The 21269-nt window shown below is 45.8% G+C and overlaps 2 protein-coding genes and 1 long non-coding RNA gene across 7 annotated transcripts; 2 read left to right on the top strand and 1 right to left on the bottom strand.

Annotated features, from left to right (window-relative positions):
- Positions 1 to 2758: 2758 nt before the first annotated feature.
- c25h1orf127 (chromosome 25 C1orf127 homolog) lies at positions 2759 to 14215 on the bottom strand. Its single transcript, XM_015337207.2, has 12 exons — positions 14132 to 14215; positions 12170 to 12345; positions 11458 to 11537; positions 11003 to 11104; positions 10205 to 10329; positions 9242 to 9385; positions 8843 to 8881; positions 8526 to 8663; positions 8070 to 8154; positions 7263 to 7459; positions 6902 to 7025; positions 2759 to 4697 (listed from the first exon to the last, which is right to left on the bottom strand). Exons 2-12 carry the CDS (start codon positions 12205 to 12207, stop codon positions 3307 to 3309), a joined length of 2463 nt encoding a protein of 820 aa, XP_015192693.2. The 5' UTR covers positions 12208 to 12345; positions 14132 to 14215; the 3' UTR covers positions 2759 to 3306.
- LOC107075586 (uncharacterized) lies at positions 4693 to 7443 on the top strand. Of its 2 annotated transcripts, XR_001477088.2 has the most exons (3): positions 4693 to 5266; positions 5731 to 6199; positions 7358 to 7443. It is a non-coding gene; the product is annotated as an uncharacterized lncRNA (long non-coding RNA). The 2 variants fall into 2 exon arrangements; XR_011183585.1 differs by lacking the exon at positions 7358 to 7443 and having other exon boundaries at positions 5731 to 6300.
- tardbpa (TAR DNA binding protein a) lies at positions 14182 to 20366 on the top strand. 4 transcript variants are annotated; one of them, XR_011183584.1, is made up of 7 exons: positions 14182 to 14919; positions 15686 to 15849; positions 16408 to 16548; positions 17118 to 17288; positions 17417 to 17501; positions 18456 to 18599; positions 19521 to 20366. XR_011183584.1 is itself a non-coding variant. In XM_015337208.2 (6 exons), the coding sequence occupies exons 1-6, from the start codon at positions 14679 to 14681 to the stop codon at positions 18545 to 18547; spliced, it is 894 nt and encodes a 297-aa protein (XP_015192694.1). In that variant the 5' UTR covers positions 14182 to 14678; the 3' UTR covers positions 18548 to 19363. The 4 variants fall into 4 exon arrangements, 2 of the variants coding, with proteins under 2 accessions (XP_015192694.1, XP_006642048.1); XR_001477087.2 differs by having other exon boundaries at positions 14183 to 14919; positions 19439 to 20366; XM_015337208.2 differs by lacking the exon at positions 19521 to 20366 and having other exon boundaries at positions 18456 to 19363.
- The last annotated feature ends 903 nt before the right edge of the window (positions 20367 to 21269 follow it).

Raw genomic sequence — 21269 nt, 5'->3', positions numbered from 1 at the left:
TTTTTAGAGAGCACTGGGACTTTACTGGGACGGGAAAGAATGGCAATTTTTACAAAAATTAGTACAAAGCAATTATATTTCAGCAGCAGGTATATTGGGCTTTTTCCTAATTATGATGTGTAAAGCATGTTACAGGAACTCAGTTACCAATTAAGGTCATTTTACACTTCTGAGAAGACAGCTTTTTTTAATCACTCTTTTCTGGAAAGCATAAGGATGTCATTTTGACAGCAGTATCACAACAGCATCCCACCTAAACTTTTTTTTAGGTGTCAAACACCATTCTTGAACTTGAATTGACTCAGAGCTCTTTGCCTTTCGATGTGGCCAGCCTGGGCTGGGATTAAACAGCTGCACCCTCCAGTGGTCCATCAGCTTTCCAGTAGACAGTTCATGTTGTGAGACTGGTTAGCACCCTCAGTTCCCCCATCGGATTAAAGCAGGAGGCTATAGCCCCAGTCCAGGTTTACATCACATCACTTCCAGTACCACTTATCCAGTACAGAGTCCTTGAAATCCAGGATCAAGTCTATCCCGAGAAGCATTGGGCAGAAGGCAGGCTACACCCTGGATGGGACGCCAGTCCATCACTGAGCAGACAGACACAGACACTCACAACAGGGCCAATTTTCCCAGAAGCCACTTAACCTTCCAGCACATCTCTGGACTGTGGAAGGAAACCAGAGCACCTGGGGGAGACCCATGTAAACATGGAGAGAACATACAAACTCCACACAGATCCCCTTAAGAGTTGAGCCCATGGTTCCTTTGCTGTGAGGCAGTATTGGGAACAGCTGCCCAGGTCACCAACTGCAATCTGTACAACAACTAACCTTCCCCAACACCACTTATAGGATACCTGTGACTAACTAACCTGCAGGATCTAGGCTCTCCAAGACCAGGATTTGAGATTCAACTATAACCAACTATAGGGTTATGCTCAGTGCTCAATGACCAGCTTCTAGTATTTAAAACTAAAGCTACTGTGAAGCCTGTAGCTTCTACTTCCTCTCTGGCAGGAAACTCTAACAGTGTTCTATCAGTGTGATAAAAATGTAATGTTTTTTCTTCTTGCATCTCATTTTCAAAACAACCAACCCACACAGTTCTCACAGTCACCGATTCTTTAAAACAGAATACTAGGTATTCCAAACAAGTCCAATTGTAAAACAAAGGGCCTGAAAGTGTAAAAGGAATACAGCAAAGCAGGTCAGGAATTTGCTTCATTTTTAAATTTAGATCCTTTAGAACAATCGTTTAAAAAAAAAAGAGATGCACAGAGTGACAATAACACCTACTTCAGAACATCTGAATTACATTTATCAGAAGCAAAAATGACACTGGTTTCCTGTCAGAGATCGTGCCGATAGCGGAGAACTTCACTCTCACATCTCACCCAACACCCGCAATGCGCAGCGCCCTCTGCTGTCTAAAAAAAAGATCGCAATCCAATGCTACCAAAATAGCCATTTCTTGTTCGATTTTTAAGTTTTTTTTTTAAATGTACATAAAAAAAGGTAATCAAACTCCTTTTCATTTTGTCTTTTTTCCTGTTTTAGAAGTAACGGTAGGATATTTTTTACTATTGTTCTTGTATACCAGGTGAGAAAAACTCCAGGTGTGTTTAATCAAACCCTCTCTCTCGTGTTCATCACAAACATGAAATCAGACAAGGCTGAGCACTGTCACGAGCACATGCCTTCAAGGTTATCACCCTTTTCTGTTATCAATTTTACCGGATAACGACCAGATAGGAATAACGACTGAGACTTTTAACACATGAAACATGGCTGCACGGTAACAAATCACCCTGCTCCTAAAACTAAAATAAAAAGGGGCCAGAACACTACGTAATTTTAAAAAAAATCGCTAAAATATTTTTTCCTGTATAAAATTAATCTTGCTCGCACATGCAAGTTCAAAGAACTTCTGACTCGGTAAACATTTGTCGATAGTGGTGGTGTTAGTTCAATCTGAAAATGTTGTACATGGCTGGGATACATTTTCTAAAGTCTTCTTAATAAGAATGAGAAAAAAAAGGTTAAAAAATGAAATATTTCCCCTGTCGCAGCAATTCTTTAATGACCATATTTAGATCTTCGCCTCGTTGTACAAAGGATAATGAGCAGAAATACAAACCCAGGTGTTTTTCTTGTCTTTGCTCTTTTACAGAGTACGAGCACCTGAACAGCTGCTGCTGGAGACCGGCTGGCTTGTGCACAGTCCCAGGAGCCCCACCTGTCCCCCACCTGTCCCCCAGCTGCTGAGACCCTGCCGGTGGGTCTGTTAGGCGAGGGCCTTGCCGAGAGGCGGGAGGATCAGTCTGCCTGGCGCGGGGGGCGCTTCTGGCACCGAGACACACCCCGCTGGCAGAGAAGACTGCAGATTACCCCCTCCGCGGGGACGAGCGTCTGAGGTTTTTGATCGGCCTCCCGGCTCGCTCCCGGAGCAGCAGTTTCCCCAGCTGCAGTTTCCCAAAGAGTTTTACCTAGCGTGTGCTTTTTGTCTCCAGCTTTTAAAAAATAAAGATCTAGCTATCATCTAGGAGAAAGAAAACAGAAAAGGCTGTTTCTGTTTTCTAGTAAAAATACTGTCGGTGACATTGTCCCATTTCATAGAAAGCATGCTTCACACAAGCTTGAGTAATGAGAAGAAAGCAGGTAATTAATGGTTTGGCAGATTAAGACCCAGTCTTTTGTAATATTCACAGCCTGGTGAATATAATTTTGCTGGGCATCCTTTAAAACATCTACCATGGTTAAGTTCAGTATTTTTTAATCATACTTTCCATCATAGAATGCAGTAATATATATGAATTATTATATCACAGTGCACATTGAGGCTGAGGAGGTAGACATTTCTGGATGAAACAGAGAAGCAGTCTGGCTCACTGTCGTCACTGAGCTCACATTTGCTTTCTGTGCTTTATTAAGCTGTACAGTGTGACTTCTGTCAGGACAGGAGCTGTCAGCTGGTCTCAGGAACAACAAGGCCACTATCTTGTTGACATTACAAGGCTCTGCTGCACCTGTCATTGCTGATGGGTGGGAAAGAGACTGGAACTTTCCTGGAAAAACACCATCATATGACACATTGGTTCATGGAGATATATATATATCAATATCTAATCCTACATTTTTTCATTATCCCCCATGTCCCATCTCTGGTTTCTGCAGTTGTGCAAGTAGAAATGGCATAAGAAATGACATTAGAACAAAATGATCCCTGTAGCAGATGGGAACAACTTCCGCTGTTGCCGTTCGAGACGCTTTGGTATCTATCTACTGCAGTTCAGACCCAGGAGACTCAGTCCCACGATTCCAAGCTAGCATTGGAAGCAAGGCCGAGCCGGCCTTCTTGACTGACACCAGCTGTCACACTCTGGGGCAGCAGCGAGCCATCCAGCGCACTGCGGGTGTGATTCTCCAGCAGGACCGCAGGGCTGTCCGGAAATAGCCTCAGCTCATCGAGCGTCATCGAGTGTGAAGCTGTCCGGTGTGCAGACATGTTGAATTCAGACATATTTTCTGCAGACGTCGGGGCCGGCAGGTTAGAAGAGATCTGCCCCCGGGGGGCTCCTGGCAGTGGGCCGCTTGCCTGCATCTGCTTGCTGTCAGCACTGGCGTCTGCTGCTGTGTGGTCGGACGGTGGCCCTGGAGGCGTTCTGCCCACTGGTGCCTTTTCAGCAGCGGGCTGGCGCAGCAGGGAGGGCTCAACCGCCGTTGTCGGAGCATCAGGAGCCCCTTGCAGGGCATCGCTGTAGGCGGCAGAGGAGGCTAGCGCTGTGTGTGCTGTGACCCGGCTGCTGTCCTCTCCGGTTTCGTCCTCAGCTCCCAGGAAAGACGCAGAGGACGCTAGCTCCGGGTGGTCAATCAGACCCACGCCGCGTGCTTCCGGGAGTTTGCCAACGTGAACTCCTTCACGTTCCTCCGCTGCCGTGCCTGGAATTCCTCTGGGTGGTGGAGGCCCTTTGGATAGTGCCTTGTCATTCTCGGGCCCACCTGTAGGAGGCGCTGCCCGCCAGCCACTTCCCCTGGTGTCTTCCTGTGGGCCCCCCGAGACCTGCGCTGAGGCCGTCGGGGTGAAAGCTTTACCCAGCATGCCTTGCAGCCCCGTCTCTTGCCCTGACGTTGAGGTGGCGGTCGCCGAGGGGAGAGGGCCTGCACTGCTCCCGCCTCCAGCCGCCTGAGCAGGAGAAGCCGAGGTCGGGAGCGATGGACTGACAAACGGCGCTGGGGACGACTCGGGAGAGGGGGATTCAGGCTGGGGCGCTGGGTAAAGACGGGAAAGGCTGCCCTCAGCACCTGCGGGCGTCACTGTGTCTCCCACTGTGGTCACCTGCGACAGGGCTGAGGCCAGTGGTCTAGCACCGTCCCGGACAGATGTGGAACTGGGACCTTCGAACGGAACCGGAACTGACAGGCTCGTCCAAGCGGGGGCGGCTGTGGGGTTTGTCCCTGTTCCCTCCGGGTCAACACCCATGCCAGCCTGCACGCGGGGCGCCAAGGAGGCTGTGCCAGGGACCGGCTGCCTGGCGCCAGCGTTTCCCGTCGGCTGCCCGGAGTCAGCCGGCGCTCGATCCGCAGTGGGAAAGGGCCAGGAAGCGAAGGGCTCGGTGGGAAAGGCGTCGGAGGGAGTCGCTGCCGAGCTCCCCAGCCCTACGCTGCCTGCCGGAGACGGGTCTACAGCTGGAAATTCTGTTATAAAAACGAATACATCGTGTTAATTAGGAAAAAGAAAGCCCCCGCGAGACATGCAAATACAAAAACAACAGGCCGACAGCTGCATTCACGCTCTCGCTGTGGATCTGGCGAGAACTAATTGAATCTGTTAGATATATAAAAAGAGAAACGCAGGGCTTGTGCCCTTGAATTACAGCATTCCCACCCCACCCACCCCCCTTCTTTTCTCCGTCAGCTCTATCAGAAAACGTCCCTAATCCCACTAATTTAGCAGGGGAGGCTTCACACTGGGAATTCACAGCTTGGCTCCGTGCTCAGGTGCCGTCAGCAGAAACCCCAAACCTCGCGGCCACCTCTGTTCCTCCAGCAGGCAGGAGAACACCAGGATTCCATTACAGATAAGCAGGCAGCAGGCAATCCCAGCTGCCTCGCTGGCCCGTTCCTGCAGACGGCAGCATCCCGTAAACACTTCAGGGCCCACGACTCGCCAACAGGCAGGAACACGGGTGAGAGAACATACTGTCCGTGTGCACTGGAAACGCGTCCCGCTCGTGTCGCCCAGACAGACAGAGACCTTTACTGCGGTATGTCATAGTAAAAAAGGTGGAGGGTAGTAAAAGCACAACAGTGGAATCGTGGTTCTCCTTGGGAGGCAAAAGCAGGATAAGGACTTGAGGGACAAGTGGAAAAGGGGGGTCAGCATCCAGTTTGGGATAGAAATGTAGCCTATGAATACCAGATTTGATTCTGAGCTTTACGCTTTCCCCTGCAGCCAAAAGCATGTAATAAAATATCTGGCATTAACTCTTTTATTGAAGAGCCCATTAATGTATCCTTTTATGTATAATATTGATTTGATTGTGCACAAATATTGACTTCTTCCGAGGGGAACCGGAGGTTATGTTTAAACTCTTGAAATTGCATTACATGGAGCTCCCAAGGGCTATCCAATAATTCCGAGTAGGAAAAATAAATGAATTCCATGGGAAAGCAAATATTTGTGTCATTATATTGCTTAATCACATCCAAGTTCAATTAATTCTTTCAGGCAATCCAAAGGAGCAAGAGGGAATCGATTAGAGCTGCGTTCTTGAGGATGAGGTGAGGACCAGCAGGCCAGAGCACCGTGTCCAGCAGGCTGGAGCCCAGAGGACCAGCAGGCCGGAGCACCGTGTCCAGCAGGCTGGAGGCCCGAGGACCAGCAGGCCGGAGCACCGTGTCCAGCAGGCTGGAGTCCCGAGGACCAGCAGGCTGGAGCGCTGTGTCCAGCAGGCCGGAGCGCCGAGGACCAGCAGGCCGGAGCGCTGTGTCCAGCAGGCCGGAGCGCCGAGGACCAGCAGGCCGGAGCGCCGAGGACCAGCAGGCCGGAGCGCCGTGTCCAGCAGGCTGGAGTCCCGAGGACCAGCAGGCCGGAGCACCGTGTCCAGCAGGCTGGAGTGCTGAGGACCAGCAGGCTGGGCATCACCGCAGCCTGGCGAAGAAGGGTTCTGGTGCAGCTTTGCACCACACAAACAAAGGTACAGGTACCCAGCTGAGCTGTTCAAATCGATACCCTGGTTTCTCTGAAGAAAAGACTGGACGAGATCCTGGGATTAAATTCAATTACCTACTTCCAAAAGGCCCAAATATCATCTCATTCCCTTGGGTGTTTAAATCTAGGTCTTGGAAGACACTTTGGAATTAGAAACACAGAAATAATAACAGAACTCTCAATTTACACTACATGACGTACATGACATCATCCTGCAAACACTGGGCGATATGGAAAGCATGAGGCTAAAAGTTGAGATGCTGAGCCTTTTGTCATCCAAGTTGCTCTGTACACAGAGTACTAGATCACATTGTTTAAGTATCCATCAGCAGAGATAAAAACACCTTCTCTTTTGTATAATCAACTTAACTTGACTAGGTTTTGAGATTGATAAAATGTGTATTGTTCATCTGAGAATTCCAGCTTTTAATGCAACATTCTGGATGGTTTGAAGGGTTTTTCAAGTACTGAATGAACTGTAATTTCAGGATTGAAAAATCATAAACTCTTTGAAGAGTGAGAAATCCTTTTCAGATAGACGTTGTTATACAGTAGATGTGAAACTAACAGAAGGTACAGGCTTAAACTATGGTCTATTTATTCTTCACTGTATTCAATAAGATAAATTGCAACTAAATTGTATTAATTTAGTTGCTACTGTATGTGACAATACAAAAAGAATACTTACCACTACATGGAAAAACATTTTCCATACTCCAGTATACTCTGTATGGCATTTCTCTGAAAGTCAGAATGACATCCACTCTAAAGAATAGCTGCAGAAGTGATTCACTTGCAGAACTCGTGCAACTCTGTAAGAGTTATAGGAATGAATAAATACTTGTCTTCTTTATCACCAAGCAGAGGACAATACGTTATTCCTGGCATTTATGTTCAAGAAAAAGAAATGGGGTTTATTATTAATGGAACACAATAATAAATAAAGATAAGACTGTCACACACAAAAAAAGCTGTGTGTACTAAATGTAAGGGCAAAAAATATCCTGAGTTCTGCACATGGTGTTAGTTGGCTAAGCAGACAAACTCACCTTCCTCTGGAGAATGTGATCTGTGGGGACTGTAAGCTGGAGAAAGTCGTGGTTTTCAGACACTGAATAAACGTCTGTTTGTTTTACGATTACAGAGAGTAGGTTCAGGCTCTCCCTGTCGTAGCCAGCCCTCTTGATTAAGCCCATCCTGCGCTTGGAGATGTGCAATACAGTCTCATCTGCTGGGGAGCTGGACACTGCAGGATGAGAAACAATCACAGGGCTGTCCACGCACGGAGTGACTCCTAGTGCCCGGGGGACTGCTGGCATGCAGGAAGCCCGCAGTGCCACGACAGCTGAGAGGCAAGACCGAGCTGATGAGGAGATTCCACACTGGGATGGGATGAAGGACTGGGGACTCTCGGAGAGAGGAGTAGCGCTCCTGGCTGGGGCTCGACCTGAACTGCACAGAGTCCCGAGGAAGCGTGGCGCTGCTGCTTCTTTGCTGACTTTAAATAACCCCCCCCCAGTGGATGGGATAGGATGGGATGGAGGGGAGATTCATGCCCTGAAGTTACTGCACTCATCCCCTCACACACTTCCAGCCCTGTGGTTCTCCTTGCTAAACATCCAGTGGGGAAACAGCCACTGCTACAGTTTTCTCCTCCTGGACTTCATGAACTAATCTGGGTGGCGTGTTAATTACTGTAAAACACATCAGATATTTGTAAGGAAGCTGCTGTAATTGCACTGTATGTGTGGAAACGTGTTAATGTGTATAGGCCATGTTCAGCTGTGCATTTAATATTTAGCAGTATTATACTAGATTGATTAAAGTTTTTTGTACTATGATTAAGTGATACGTACCGTTAGGGCAGTTAGCTTCCATGCTGTAGGCATAGTACCCACTGACTAACCAGAGAGGCAAGACGTCAATTGCTCTTCCCATCACCTGTAAAATATGGTATCAATTCATTTTCTATGCCACTAATAAGGTTAGAAAGTTAGAAAGGCCCGGTTCTGTTTGGTTCTGCTCTCCAGCGACGCCAGATTAGGAAATGTAACTCTCATGCTGCCCAGCCTGCAGAATGTCAAAGGGGACGGCAGCAATACAGCAATACTGAACAAGTTAAGAGACGTGAGCTGGAATAAACAGATTTCCGCTGCAGTTCTTCAAGGCCACACGAGATGGCAGTGTGATCCTACCCGAAACACCCAACTGTACTTCGCCTACAGCTTTAGTCCCGTCTCCACTCTGAGCGTCGGTTTAGAACAGGTAAATTCCGTGTTATTGGTAAAGAATATAAAAAGGAGGTTCCTTACCTCCACTGAGTCCATTATTTCCTTTCTCTGGCCCTGCACAGTGATGTTGGAGCCTCTGGTTTCAGCGCTCAACTGGATCAGGCTGGAGTCTTCCAGCGCCGCTACCAGCTCTCCTCTCAGAGACAGGGACCAGCGCAGCTACAGCACACACAGGTAGATTATCCTCGTACACTTCTTGTCATAGTTTCCATTTTTATAATGTTATTTGAAAGAGAGGGGGAGTAACACGGCGACTTTTTTAATTAAAAAAGGTATATTCATGTAGAAAACCCTCAATGTAAAAACTCATCAATCTGGTTTTGTGCAAAACACTCTACCTCATTGTTCCAGCTGTCCCGGTGAAGCGGTCTGGTTACCTGTGGAAATTATATAACAAAACGTAATTCACTTCGTTCTACTCATTAAGAATTTTAAGCATTTCCCTTCATAAACCATAAAGCCATTTGCACAGGCTGAAAACGCAAGGTCCTTAATGAAATACAGTTTGTCTCATTCAACTACTTTGTTTTTTAAACTGTTCATTTGAAAGCTGCAATTGTCCCACTATGTGCCTTATTATTAGAAGCTCAAGATGCATTGAACCACTGTAAGACCACATGATTCCATCCGTTCTGACGCAGCTATGACTTCTGCCTTATGCAAACAGCTGCAGACGTCGTGCTTCGGTAATCAGCATTGCTCAAGTCCCAGAAGAAAAAAAAAACATCTCGGCTCACTTGAACATAGTCAGGATCGCAGTGAATGTGAACTCCACCAGGTGGCGCTGTCACCAGCGGACATTTCATGACAAGTCTGTTACTTCTCCCACCGAACCTTCCAGGTCTTTTCATCAGGTTCAGTACCAGGATGTAGTTGCTGTGCTGGAAAAAAAAATAAACCCAATCATATTGGTAGGTTAATTGGCTTCTGGGAAAACTGGCCCTGGTGTGTGTTTTTGTGTGTATGTGGACTGTGTGCGTGTGTGCCCTGCAATGGACTGGTGTCCCAACCAGGGTGTATCCTGCCTCGATCTTGCTGCTTACTGCTTGCTGGGTTCGACTACTGCTCTCCTGCAACCCTGTATTGGCTATTGGTCTCCATCAATTGGTGAGAAAATTGATGGAGACCAATAGCAAGTCACGTCCCTGCAATAACTTCATACTGAGGTCCCATCTGAAGTCATAAACTTTGCAGAAGCCGGGAAGGCCACTCAGCCTGTCTGACTCGTGTGTTAAATGATCCGAGGACTTCATCCAGCTGTTGCCTGAAAGCAGCGGGTGGATTTGATACAAAGGTTCACATTCCTGCAGTAAAACACGAGTTTCAAGCAGTGAAACTGGAACACGAGCACATACAGTAATGCTCGTGTAACTTCTCAGGAAGTGTTTCAGGACATAGAACTGGCAGCACTTTTTAACGGGGGTGTCTGGGAAAAAAAGCTAGCACACCCTGCTGCTGAAGCCTGGTCCCTGGGACTCCCCGGGAAATGCCTGGCTGAGGTCCTTGGATCAATAAGAGATGAACCTCAACAGGAGACCTCTTGATTGGCGCATCCTTGTGTCCTTATTTTCCCCATCTATCGCTAGCTCGATTTTGAGCTGGAAGGGCGTTTTTTGTTTTTTAAACTGCCGACTGGCATCCGGGTGCCGAAGGTGCCGAATTGACTCGATCCAGGCGCCGCTACATTCGCAGAAACATACTTCCAGCCGGACGGAGCAGCCGCTGTACATCACTCTGAAACTGTAGTGCCGGTCTGCGTCTCTGTGGAGCGCGTACCCGCAGGCGGACAGCCGCCAGCTCAGCTCCTCCGGCGACGTCAGGCTGACTGAGTTTCACAGGAAAGACAAAAGGTGACCAAGGTCGCGTCGGCTTGACAAGAGGAAAGACACTGCCAAACCTTATTGTTCTTCCTATGAGGCCCGAGGTAATTTGAGTCAAAAGATGCAAAATCCAAAAGGGTCACATGATTTAAGTAACTGCCAAATATTGGAAATCTTACAATGCGAATAGCATTTTTTTTCATCTTAGTTCACATTAGGCAATGCATTATTGCAATGCATTTCATATTACAGTGAAAACAAAGACACTGAGAAGGACACCCAACGGAAGAAAACATGATTGTTTTTTTTTTTCCTGGAGCTTTACAGCCGTTTTATTCAACCTTGCGTCCCGGACGAGGCTCGCGAAATGCAAAGTGAAGCTGTTTTACGAGCGCCGTGGGTGGCTTCTGTAATGTTTGGTGTTCGGTGTCCTAGCTTACACGAGAGTTCATACAATACTGGAGCGTTAAGTACGTTTTACAGTCAATGCACAGTATTAGACCCGTATTTCATCCGAGTTTGCTGCGGTTTAGCGCTGCAAACTTCTCACTGGAGAAAGACACCGGTAAGTGTACCGTTGTCTGCTGGGTCTCACGGCGCCGCTTTGTTCTAACGGTTTCTGGAGATACCGACAAAAAAAAAATCCGGAATCCCTCTGGAACGGAAAGATTTCTGTACCTGGAACTCTAAGCGCTCCGGCCAGCCAGAGTCTCAAACCTTCAGCCCTGCTCCTGTGCACCCACAGATCCATGTACTCTGTGAAGCACTCCACATCGCCCTCTGAAAACACAGCACACTTCAGACAGCAGCTCCTGGGAGGCCAGAAGACCTCGGCTCGGATCAGACAAAAAAACACAGCCCCACAAGCTATTAGAGACAGACAGCCTCGTCTTTTTCTTTTTACAGTATGTCCAACTTGTAAGAGGCAATTAAAAACGCATACAGCAGCTGGTCCAGATGTTATAATAGAATTCCCAGGCTGATTAAAGGTGCGTTTTACACTGTGAAGTACACTTCCTTGAGCACTTACCAAACCAGTTCATTGTTATTATTTTTTACTTTTAACTAAACCAGAGCAGATTTTCCGTGATGGGATGCACGCTGCTACAACCCAGAACAGTAAGGCTCCATACCTGCGCTTTGCGCTGCATCGCCAAACCCGTCTCTCGGTAGAACCTGAAACGGGCGCCCTCTAGTGGACATTGGCCAGAAGCTGGAGAAAGTACACAAGATAACGTACTACATTATTCTCTTTCAAGAAATCTAATAACACTTAATATAGTTACACCAATGTTATTTAAATGAAATACAATATAGTAAATTATATCATTTATGCAGAAGTACTAAACATCTCTACGACATCACACAAGTCTTCAGTAAATCATGCAAAGGAACAAGTAATAGGTTTATTCCATGCCGAAAAAAAGGCTCCACGGCCGAAACGTTGTGTTCTCTTCTTTTTTTCAGCATGGAATAAACCTATTACTTGTTCCTTTGCAGCCTACGCATGCTGACGCAGCTACCCACCTTCATTAAATCATTTCAGACTAGATGTATGAGGAACATACAACTACATGTATCTTCTATGCATTTAAATGGGCAGAGGCGTGTGTGCATTTGTTTTTATGCATCACATGCATGTAACGTCAGTGTCAGATCGTAAGACTCGTGTGCTTTATTTGCATCAGGGCCAGATCCTTGAATCTCACAGCAAAACGGGGGAGCCACGCTGTTCAATTCACAGTAACGTCCAGGAAATGGCAAAACAGTTTCCTCTGATAAAGCCCCTGCAACTCACAGCAAGGGAACGAAGCGTTTCCCCCAGCTCACGGCACGGATACTTACAAGCTCATGATAACGATACACGCCGTTATCCGGTCCATGGCGAAGCCCGAGAGGTGATGTGTGAGGCCCCCTTTACAGTGCCTGGGTATTTATCAGCACCGCAGGTGAGTCGCGTTTGTGTACACACACCCCACGCCCAGGACTGAGGAAGGAAAGGCAGGACACTGAAGAGTGACCTGTGAAAATCAACAGGAAGATGAGGAGGGATCAGAAGAGAGGCCGCTTCAGCCGCAATTAAGATGTAAATTGCGTGGTCAGTCTCGAAGTTACACATTACAAGTCATTTTGCCAAGGAGAATAAATCTGGAGCACTCTTCCCCTTTAACCAGCTTTTCGCATTATTAGATCAAATTCCAGTCTTCTTACAAAGGTTTTTAGAAATATGTGCGAACCTTAAGAGCTGTTTGCAATAAGGATTGTTTTATTTTTCAGTGTGTCACAGCACAGTTACGAAAAAAAACATTGTGTAAATTCACCAGAGGACTTAAGCATTCCTCAAATGAAGCAAATGAAGAAACGTGTGTTAAAAACAAAAATGCTTTTTTAGCTGCTAGCTAAAGTTGTTTCACGATACACAATTCGTGTTAAACAAGTCAGTGTAAACAATTTGCAAAAACGCTCGTGTGCTCCGAACGAATTGCGCGGTGTGTGTGTGTTAAAATCCGCAACAATGGCAGGTCCACTTGCTTTAATATAATACAGCAGAAAGTGAGAAGTCTTGCTCGTGATGAAGGAGAAGTGAAATTCACCATAACTAATTATATCAGATCCTTCCCACATCCTCAACTCTGAATATCAACTTCTTCCTTCTGGCAAACGTTTTAGGCTTCCCAAATTTAAGTCATCCATTAAAGCTGTCAACACAAATGTCAAGGATAAACACAGTTTTGACAACCCACTTGAGTGCAGTTTGGTTTTTGATGTGTTGTTATGAGTTATACTGTACATGTGCAATAGAATGATGTGCAATGTTTTTCTTATTTTTTGGAATAGTATAATGTGCAATGTATAATGTGGGTTTTTTTTTGCATTCTATTTAAATGTACAGGAGTGCTGGGTGTCCATAAAAACAATTCCCTCAGGGTACAATAAAAATCTTATCTAATAATAGTAATAATAATTGCTTACACTTCTATAGCGCTTTTCTGGACACTCCACTCAAAGCGCTTTACAGGTAATGGGGACCCCCCTCCACCACCACCAATGTGCAGCCCCACCTGGATGATGCGATGGCAGCCATAGTGCGCCAGAACGCTCACCGCACATCAGCTATCAGTGGGGAGGAGAGCAGAGTGATGAAGCCAATTCATAGAGGGGGTTTATTAGGAGGCCATGATTGGTGAGGGCCAATTGGACATTTGGCCAGGATGCCGGGGTTACACCCCTACTCTTTTCGAGAAAGACCCTGGGATTTTTAATGACCACAGAGAGTCAGGACCTCGGTTTTACATCTCATCCGAAGGACGGCGCCTGTTTACAGTCCAGTGTCCCCGTCACTATACTGGGGCATTAGGACCCACATGGACCGTAGGGTGAGCGCCCCCTGCTGGCCCCAATAACACCTCTTCCAATTAAGATAAGATAGACTTGACAGTATCATTGACACTGGAGGACAGCCCATGACGTGTAAGTACATGAAGGAAGAATTCCGCTTAATACAGGAGCAACGAAATCTGACCGACATCAATGTACCATCACACAGCCTTGCGGTCTTTCATGCCTCTGATGCCGTACCAAGCTAAGACGCGATACTGTGACGTCATGCCGTTTTAAGTGGAACGTACCAAGTACGAAAACGGGTTGGGGTGAAAAAGAGCGAAACAGCGGTTAAAAAACGTTAAACCTTCTAATTGCGAGTGCCGCTGTACAATATACTAGTAAATTAGACCCATAATCGATAACGAAAGTTGTTCGCTTTTCGACCCTGTAATTCTCCTTCATTTGTAGAAATAATGAGCCCACCCAAAACGATGATGCAATTCCCTCCATGAGAGAAAGGCGGCCATTTTGTTTTGAAGTTTGGGAAGAAAGGAGCGAGAAAGCGAGACTGTTGTGCGTGTTTTTTCCATTCGGGAGGAAAATAAGGAAAACGTAGACTTTCAGGCAGAACATTCGTCGCGATACCGCATTGTACAAGGGCATCCCGTCACATCGGATCGGCGTGGGCTGTATTTGCTGTACGTTGCGTACCGAAGAGCGCGAAAAATAAGTTGTCATTCATTTTGCAAGGAGTGTTGGTTTGGGCCCAATACGGCCGTCGGCTCCAGGTGCTGTGTTTTGTTTTTGTTAAAGCAGAGTTAGAATCGCTAAACTCTTTACAGCGGTGATCTCGCTCCTTTTCATCTAGGTCAGTATATTTTGGTTGTTTATTGTTTTGTTTTTTTTAAAAAAAATCCACGACTCCCTACAGTAAGGAGGGATCTTTTAGCTAGGAAGCGGCGGAGGGGTCCCGAGTATTTTGGCGTCCCGCGTAGAGAGAGAAGAGTTCGAGAGCGCACGAAGCGTGAAGATGGCCGAGCTGTATATCCGGGTGGCCGAGGATGAAAACGAGGAGCCCATGGAGATCCCCTCGGAGGACGACGGCACGGTGCTGCTCTCCACCGTGGCGGCGCAGTTTCCGGGAGCCTGCGGCCTGCGCTACCGGAGCCCCGTGTCGCAGTGCATGCGTGGGGTCCGCCTGGTGGAGGGCATCCTGCACTCCCCCGAGACCGGCTGGGGCAACTTGGTCTACGTGGTCAACTACCCTAAAGGTATCGATAGGTGTCGGTGCTCTTCGTTGCGCGGTGCTCAGACTTGCAGCGGTCGGGTGGGTCGGGCCCTCGTGGCCTCCTGGAAAGGGAGCTGGGACAAAGCGTCTCGCCCCCCGCCCACGCAGCGAGAAGACCCGGGGCATGAGAGTTGCGGAGATCGGAGCCACGTTTGCAAACGGTGCAGCAACAACCGCAAAAACGGGGACTATAACACCCCTTCAAATGCGCCGTTTAAAGATGCCCCTTGTTTTTAAAAAAAAAGTTGAGAGAAAACCTACCGTCTTAAACAAGCCCGCTCGCTCTTCGGCGCTCTGATAATGTGAAATTAGTTGACTTGATCAGCCCTTAATTGCAGCCCACTTGTAGTTAAAGCCAGAGACCAACAGATACTGTTGATAACTGAAAAGCTAATGACGTGCCCCTGGCTCTTAAAAACCATCCCTTGGAGTGCTTACCCTTTTTACTGATATTCTTCAGTAAAAGAGGTTAAATGCGATCTGAGGTAAAAAAAAACATGACAGATTAATTGTCCTCTTTAATGCATTATATGGAAGAGTTTTGTCAGAGGTCATATATACTGCTTTTATTTTTTGGAATGAGTAATTTGGAGACAGTTGCAGTTTGTCACACTTAAAAGTGAGTCTGCTTGGCACAGGTGTTGCATTCAGAATATATCTCAGGGTCTAGTAGGGGCTGTGCTTTGGGTCTTTGCGTTGGCCGGGCCATTCCTACCCTCCTTATGTTGAATCTGCCCCCCCCCCCCCAGATAACAAGAGGAAGATGGACGAGATTGATGCCTCCTCCGCGGTGAAGATCAAGAGGGGAGTGCAGAAGACGTCGGACCTGATTGTCCTGGGCCTGCCTTGGAAGACGTCGGAGCAGGACCTCAAAGACTACTTCAGCACGTTCGGGGAAGTGTTGATGGTGCAGGTAAATTGCCACTGAAGCTTGCTCAGTTGTTCTGCAGCCTTCCCTAACACCCCCACTACGTGCATGATGGGGCTCTTGGTGCAGAACCCCGTTTGCTTGACGTAACATTTTAGAGGATCAAGGTCCGGCACCTGGAGAAATCCCCGCAGTGGAAATGTTGTGTTTTTCTTCTAATTTTTTGCAGGGAATAAACCCTTACTTGGTCCTTGGCTGCCAACGCATGCTGGCGCAGCTCCCTACTCGAAATTCATAACATTTTAAAGTTGGTCTTAAGGTACCAGTGAAAAGTACAGTCAATGAACAGATAAAGGTTTATTCCCTGCTGAAAAGAAATGCAACATTTCAGCTGTGGAGCCTTCTTCGGGTGTCGGTACGGTCAGCTTAATTTGTAACATTGTTTTAAAAAGATAAACTGGATCTCTTAGTCGTATTTACTGTCCAATCAGTCATCCTAGTGGGAGGGGAGCAAATCTTGTCCAGCTTGGGATGAGAGGTGCTGCAATGTCACGGTGTGTCTTGGCTCGGTATGCTTACACAGCACTTGATGTTTCCCTTTAGGTTAAACGAGATGTGAAAACGGGAAATTCCAAGGGGTTTGGATTTGTAAGATTTACGGATTACGAGACGCAGGTGAAGGTGATGTCTCAGAGGCACATGATTGACGGGAGGTGGTGTGACTGCAAGCTGCCCAACTCGAAGGTAATGCCTGGTCTTTAAAATGGGTTGTGAAATATCAATTCCCTTCAGTGCTGCATGCTTGTAGCACTCAGCAGTATTCTTATCTGAAACCATCGCATAATTAACACGTTTAATAATATGATACCATGCTCTTTAATTAGGACTTGTTATTTTTTTTGAGCTTGCTGCTAAAATATTAGCGATCGACTCAATTGGTCCCTAGCCTAAACTTGCTTCATTGTTACCCTAGGGATAAGGATCAGTCATCATAGCTGTAAGTGAGACCTCTGAGCATTCACTGGCTTTACACATGACTAAAGTTATTTAAAGAGGTTTTTAATGTTAAAAGGGTTGGGGATTGTTGGTAACGAAGCCTCACCTATGTTAAGATCTCCTGGAAGTACAGGAACAGGTAGCAACCCTATGCTATTGAAAATGACCGTCTTTGTGCTGTACTAGTTTGTGTTACTGGTTATTGCTTTTAGTTCCGACACCACTGATGGGTTTGGAGGCCCCCAGGTGTCCTTACGGTTTTACTACGAGCGTTCTTTTTAAAACACCTTTCCTTCTCGCCTGATCCCGGAAAACAGCAAAGCCCGGACGAGCCCCTGCGCAGCAGGAAGGTGTTTGTGGGCCGCTGCACCGAGGACATGACTGCGGAAGAGCTGCGCCAGTTCTTCATGCAGTACGGAGAGGTCACGGATGTTTTCATCCCCAAACCTTTCCGGGCTTTTGCGTTCGTCACTTTTGCGGACGACCAGGTGAGTTGTTTCTTGCGAGAGAGCTCTTCCGTTGGCCTGCCTCTGCACATGGGGTGGGGGGGGGGGGGGTTCTGGCTCCTTGGCTGTGCTCACTCACTTTTCCTGACCTCCTGTTTTTCCCCCCGCAGGTTGCTCAGTCGCTTTGCGGAGAGGACCTGATTATTAAGGGAGTCAGCGTGCACATCTCGAACGCCGAGCCTAAGCACAATAATAGTAGGCAAATGATGGAGAGGGGGGGTAGATTTGGGAACGGAGGGTTCGGGGGCCAAGGGTTTGGCAATAGTCGGGGCGGGCTGGGCAACAGCCCCAACAATAACATGGGCAGTGGCATGAATTTTGGAGCCTTTAGTATTAACCCGGCCATGATGGCTGCTGCTCAGGCTGCTTTGCAGAGTAGCTGGGGGATGATGGGCATGTTAGCAAGCCAGCAGGGGCAGTCGGGGGCCTCAGGTACGACTCCCACTGGGCAGACCAACGTCTCCCGGGAGCAGAATCAGAGCTTCAGCTCTGGAAACAACAACTATGGCTCCAGTTCAGCAAGTTTAGGGTGGGGCACTGGCTCAAATTCTGGCCCGGGCACTGGGTTCAATTCAGGGTTTGGCTCCAGTATGGAGTCAAAATCGTCAGGGTGGGGAATGTAGGAAACTGATTTGAAGCGTTTCGCATTTCTAGAGTAAAATGGTAAGTATTTTGAAAGCTATAATTTTTCCAGCTCCATTTCTTAATATGTCCTGGGTATTTAAATGACATACTATTTTTGCCTTTCTTTTTGTAAAAGAAGAAACCTGAATGTTTTTGTACATTTGGCTAAATCTGCAAAAGATTGATGTACAGAGCAGGTGAAAGTGAATCCCAGTTTGCCAGGATGGTGAACTACAACACTACTTGTAGTGTAGGTTTTTTTCCCTTTCCCCCCCTGGTAAAATTCAGTTTGTGGCAAACCAGATTCTCTATGCATGAATTGTAAATATTGGTATTTTGAGAACAAATGCATGACATTCTTCATTCTTTTTAATTGCATACCTTGTGGAAATCCCCCACCCCCAGCAAACACACATTATGGTTTTTCCATTTATCTTGTATTGGGAGGATCTGGTTTTAAGTTTTGTTTTGCAGTTTTCTTTTTTAAAGTTTTACGGAAAAGCCTTCATTGAAATCTCTCTGCAGTTCATCTCTTTTCCAATTTCCCTGGAAGAAGCCCTTCACTGGCAGCAATGTTCGAGCGATCTCAGTATCAGTTCCCTTCTTCCCATGTGTAAATGCTTTGTCATCAAAGAGCGCAGCTTCACTCTGCATATACTGTGTTCGACGGTGGGTGTTGCATTTTTAACAACTATTTAACGGAGTCTTTTTTTCCTCTCTGCGCTGTAACGCAAGTTTGTGATGTGGAAACGGGCGAGCTTTTTATGGAGCGCTTTAAGAACACTTGAGTGGGATGGATTGTTGGTGCCACGAGTGAAAGGCTGAGTATGAGCGAGCAGAGAGAGGGGAGGAAAAAAAAAAGCACGTGTGGAAAGGACTGGTTGTGCTTTGGAACGAGAGCCCTTACTGACTTTGCGAGAGATGGCACGATCCTGTGGCTTTGGTGAGCGAGTGTGAACGGAGCAGCAGTTGCAAGAAAAGTACGAGTGTTTCTTTTCTACCACCACGAGGACACCCATTAACCTGTCATGAGATCCTAGGGATGTTTTTTTTCCTTGAATGAACAAGCGTTAAAAGTAGTTTCTAAATGTAGTGGAATGTTTAGTGATCTGAAATGAATCTTTGTATCTTTTCTGGCTGTATTATCTGACGTGAATGCCGTATGGTGTGTGCTTTTTTTTGTTTGTTTCTCCTTGTTATTGACCTGTAAGTGTGAACATGTGACCTGATGCTGGTGGAGCCTGTGATGAGGACACTGAGTGAGCTTGTGTTGTGTGGCCGTGATAAGCAAGTGAGCTCAGTGTGTCTCAAGGGAGGGTGGTGAACGTCTGTAAGAATTCCTTTAGAAAGTTTGCTTTTGTTAAGTGTTCGGATGCATTTTATATGACTTGTCATTGAAGGGAATTCTCAAATAAAATTAATTTGAATAGGTATTGGTCTTTTAATATGGCTTTTTTTAAACTTACTGTGATTGAGCCAAATGCAAAAACCTTATTTCACGTATTTAGGGACCATGGATAAGGAGTTACCCCATTCTTCACCGCTGATGCAGGTCTACTCTTGGATAAGGAAGATGTCTTTTTTTTTCAGAAGGCTGAAGACCCAGGCTCATTGGAGTTTTGTATGGTCCCAAAACTTGATAACAGTGGGACAGCAGCCATTGCTTCAAACCTGAAAAACAGGGGCTGTCTTCACTTTACAAGAAAATGGGAACCCATCTCTCTTGAATAATTTCAAGGACCGTTTTTAAAAGAGAGATGTGGTTATGAATAGCCATGAACATTTTTTTAAAATGTAGGTAAGTACTGCTGCAAGACCTTAATGTGGGTAAGAAAGACAAAGTCCCTTCACATTGGTGTGCAAGAGTTCTGATCCTCCTGCATCTCCTCCCCACCTTTACATGGAAAGCAACTGGTTTCTGAAAAAAGAGGTTTTTGTCCTGTTTTATTTAAGTTTTCAACGGTTTGAACACCTCAGAATGTGAAAAATAACTATCTGCTTTACGGGGGATGCATTTTGTGTTAAGTACTGTGATCCTCGATGATAAATGTAACAGTTTTGTTTCATTGTAATTAAACGCTAACCTTTTTTTTTTTAAAGTCTGACTTTTTCATTTTGAAGCGGTGTGATAGAGTTCTAAGTGTGTCCAGGTTAACCTTTTCCAGTGATGGCCAAAATGGTACTAAAATTTGTGAATTTGACAATTTCCAGGATTCATACATATCCACAGGTATTAAATTGTTCGTGAAATGAAGAGGGGTATTTGTTCTGGGTGTAGTTTAAAGTAAGGCTTCAGAGGGTAGTGCCCTCTATGAAGTGGTTGGTATACAAACCTGTGCTTTCTACATAGAATGTAAAGCCCTAATGTATTTGAAACACTGTCTAGTATTTTTCTGATCCTCACAAATGTGAAATAAATTGTTACATTTTCTACCATTTTTTTGTTTCCTTCAGTACATTTGGTGGGGTAACTATAAGCTTTGTATTAACTACTAAATATATATTGAAATTATATAAATGCACTCAAAAGGAAAGACATCACTTTAGTTTTGCATTTTAGACAAGTCCAGATTTTGTAAGTTATGCACAAAATCGTAGGTTTTTAAAATTTCTGCAGTGGTTTCAATGAACAACGTTAAAATGGCAAAAATTCACAACTTGTAAAGAATTTGTTTTGAAAAAGCTAGATTCTTGAACTGTGATTTTAAATCTTGATATTTAATGAAATCAAACCTTTTTTCTTAAATTAGGGGGATTACAGTTCTAAGAGACGTGGCCTTCTTGCAAGATGAAAAGTCAACATGATTGCAGGCACGAGATTGTTTTAAAGTGGGTTAGGGAGAAGTGGTTTGCTTAATTCTCTTGATTTTCTAGCATTACGGATTTTAATAAGGGATCATTTAAACATTTGTCAAGCTAGTATGATTAGCAACTGTTCAGTCTAGAGCTAGTTATAATTCACAGTTCTTGATTCTACAACTAGCATGATGAAATGAAAATGAATGTTAATAGAACCCTTCTGTTAACATACAGTTGTGTGCAAACGTTAAGGCACAGCCGGTTAAGTGGTTTGAACAAATCTCTTAAGTGAACAAATGTGGTACAAAGTTAAACTTGAGATTGAGGTTGGAAAACAATTTTACAAGAAAATTGGATTTTCTTGAGATTATAATGCAAAATTACTATTCAGTTGCTGATCATAAGATTGGAAAAATGTGGCATGTGCAAAAGTGAGCGGCTTTACATTTGATTTCTTGCTACTTTTTTTATTTGTTTTTTAATGGCCCCAAAATTTGATGAATGCATTATCAAATAACAGGAGAATAACAGGGTTGAACA

Source organism: Lepisosteus oculatus, chromosome 25 (genome assembly GCF_040954835.1).
Source record: "Lepisosteus oculatus isolate fLepOcu1 chromosome 25, fLepOcu1.hap2, whole genome shotgun sequence".
NCBI classification, from domain to species: domain Eukaryota; kingdom Metazoa; phylum Chordata; class Actinopteri; order Semionotiformes; family Lepisosteidae; genus Lepisosteus; species Lepisosteus oculatus.
This window is presented reverse-complemented; position numbering and strand designations above follow the sequence as displayed.

What these genes read in the sequence shown, in the direction of transcription:
- c25h1orf127 (XM_015337207.2), bottom strand. Translation starts at nt 12,207, where the DNA reads ATGGACCGGATAACGGCGTGTATCGTTATCATGAGCTT. An exon ending in CGGAGCGCTTAGAGTTCCAG is followed by an intron (nt 10,330 to 11,002) that starts GTACAGAAATCT and finishes TGTGAAACTCAG; the next exon opens with TCAGCCTGACGTCGCCGGAG. An exon ending in GGGACAGCTGGAACAATGAG is followed by an intron (nt 8,664 to 8,842) that starts GTAGAGTGTTTT and finishes TGTGTGCTGTAG; the next exon opens with CTGCGCTGGTCCCTGTCTCT.
- tardbpa (XM_006641985.3), top strand. Translation starts at nt 14,679, where the DNA reads ATGGCCGAGCTGTATATCCGGGTGGCCGAGGATGAAAACGAGGAGCCC. An exon ending in GGGAAGTGTTGATGGTGCAG is followed by an intron (nt 15,850 to 16,407) that starts GTAAATTGCCAC and finishes GTTTCCCTTTAG; the next exon opens with GTTAAACGAGATGTGAAAAC. An exon ending in TCACTTTTGCGGACGACCAG is followed by an intron (nt 17,289 to 17,416) that starts GTGAGTTGTTTC and finishes TTCCCCCCGCAG; the next exon opens with GTTGCTCAGTCGCTTTGCGG.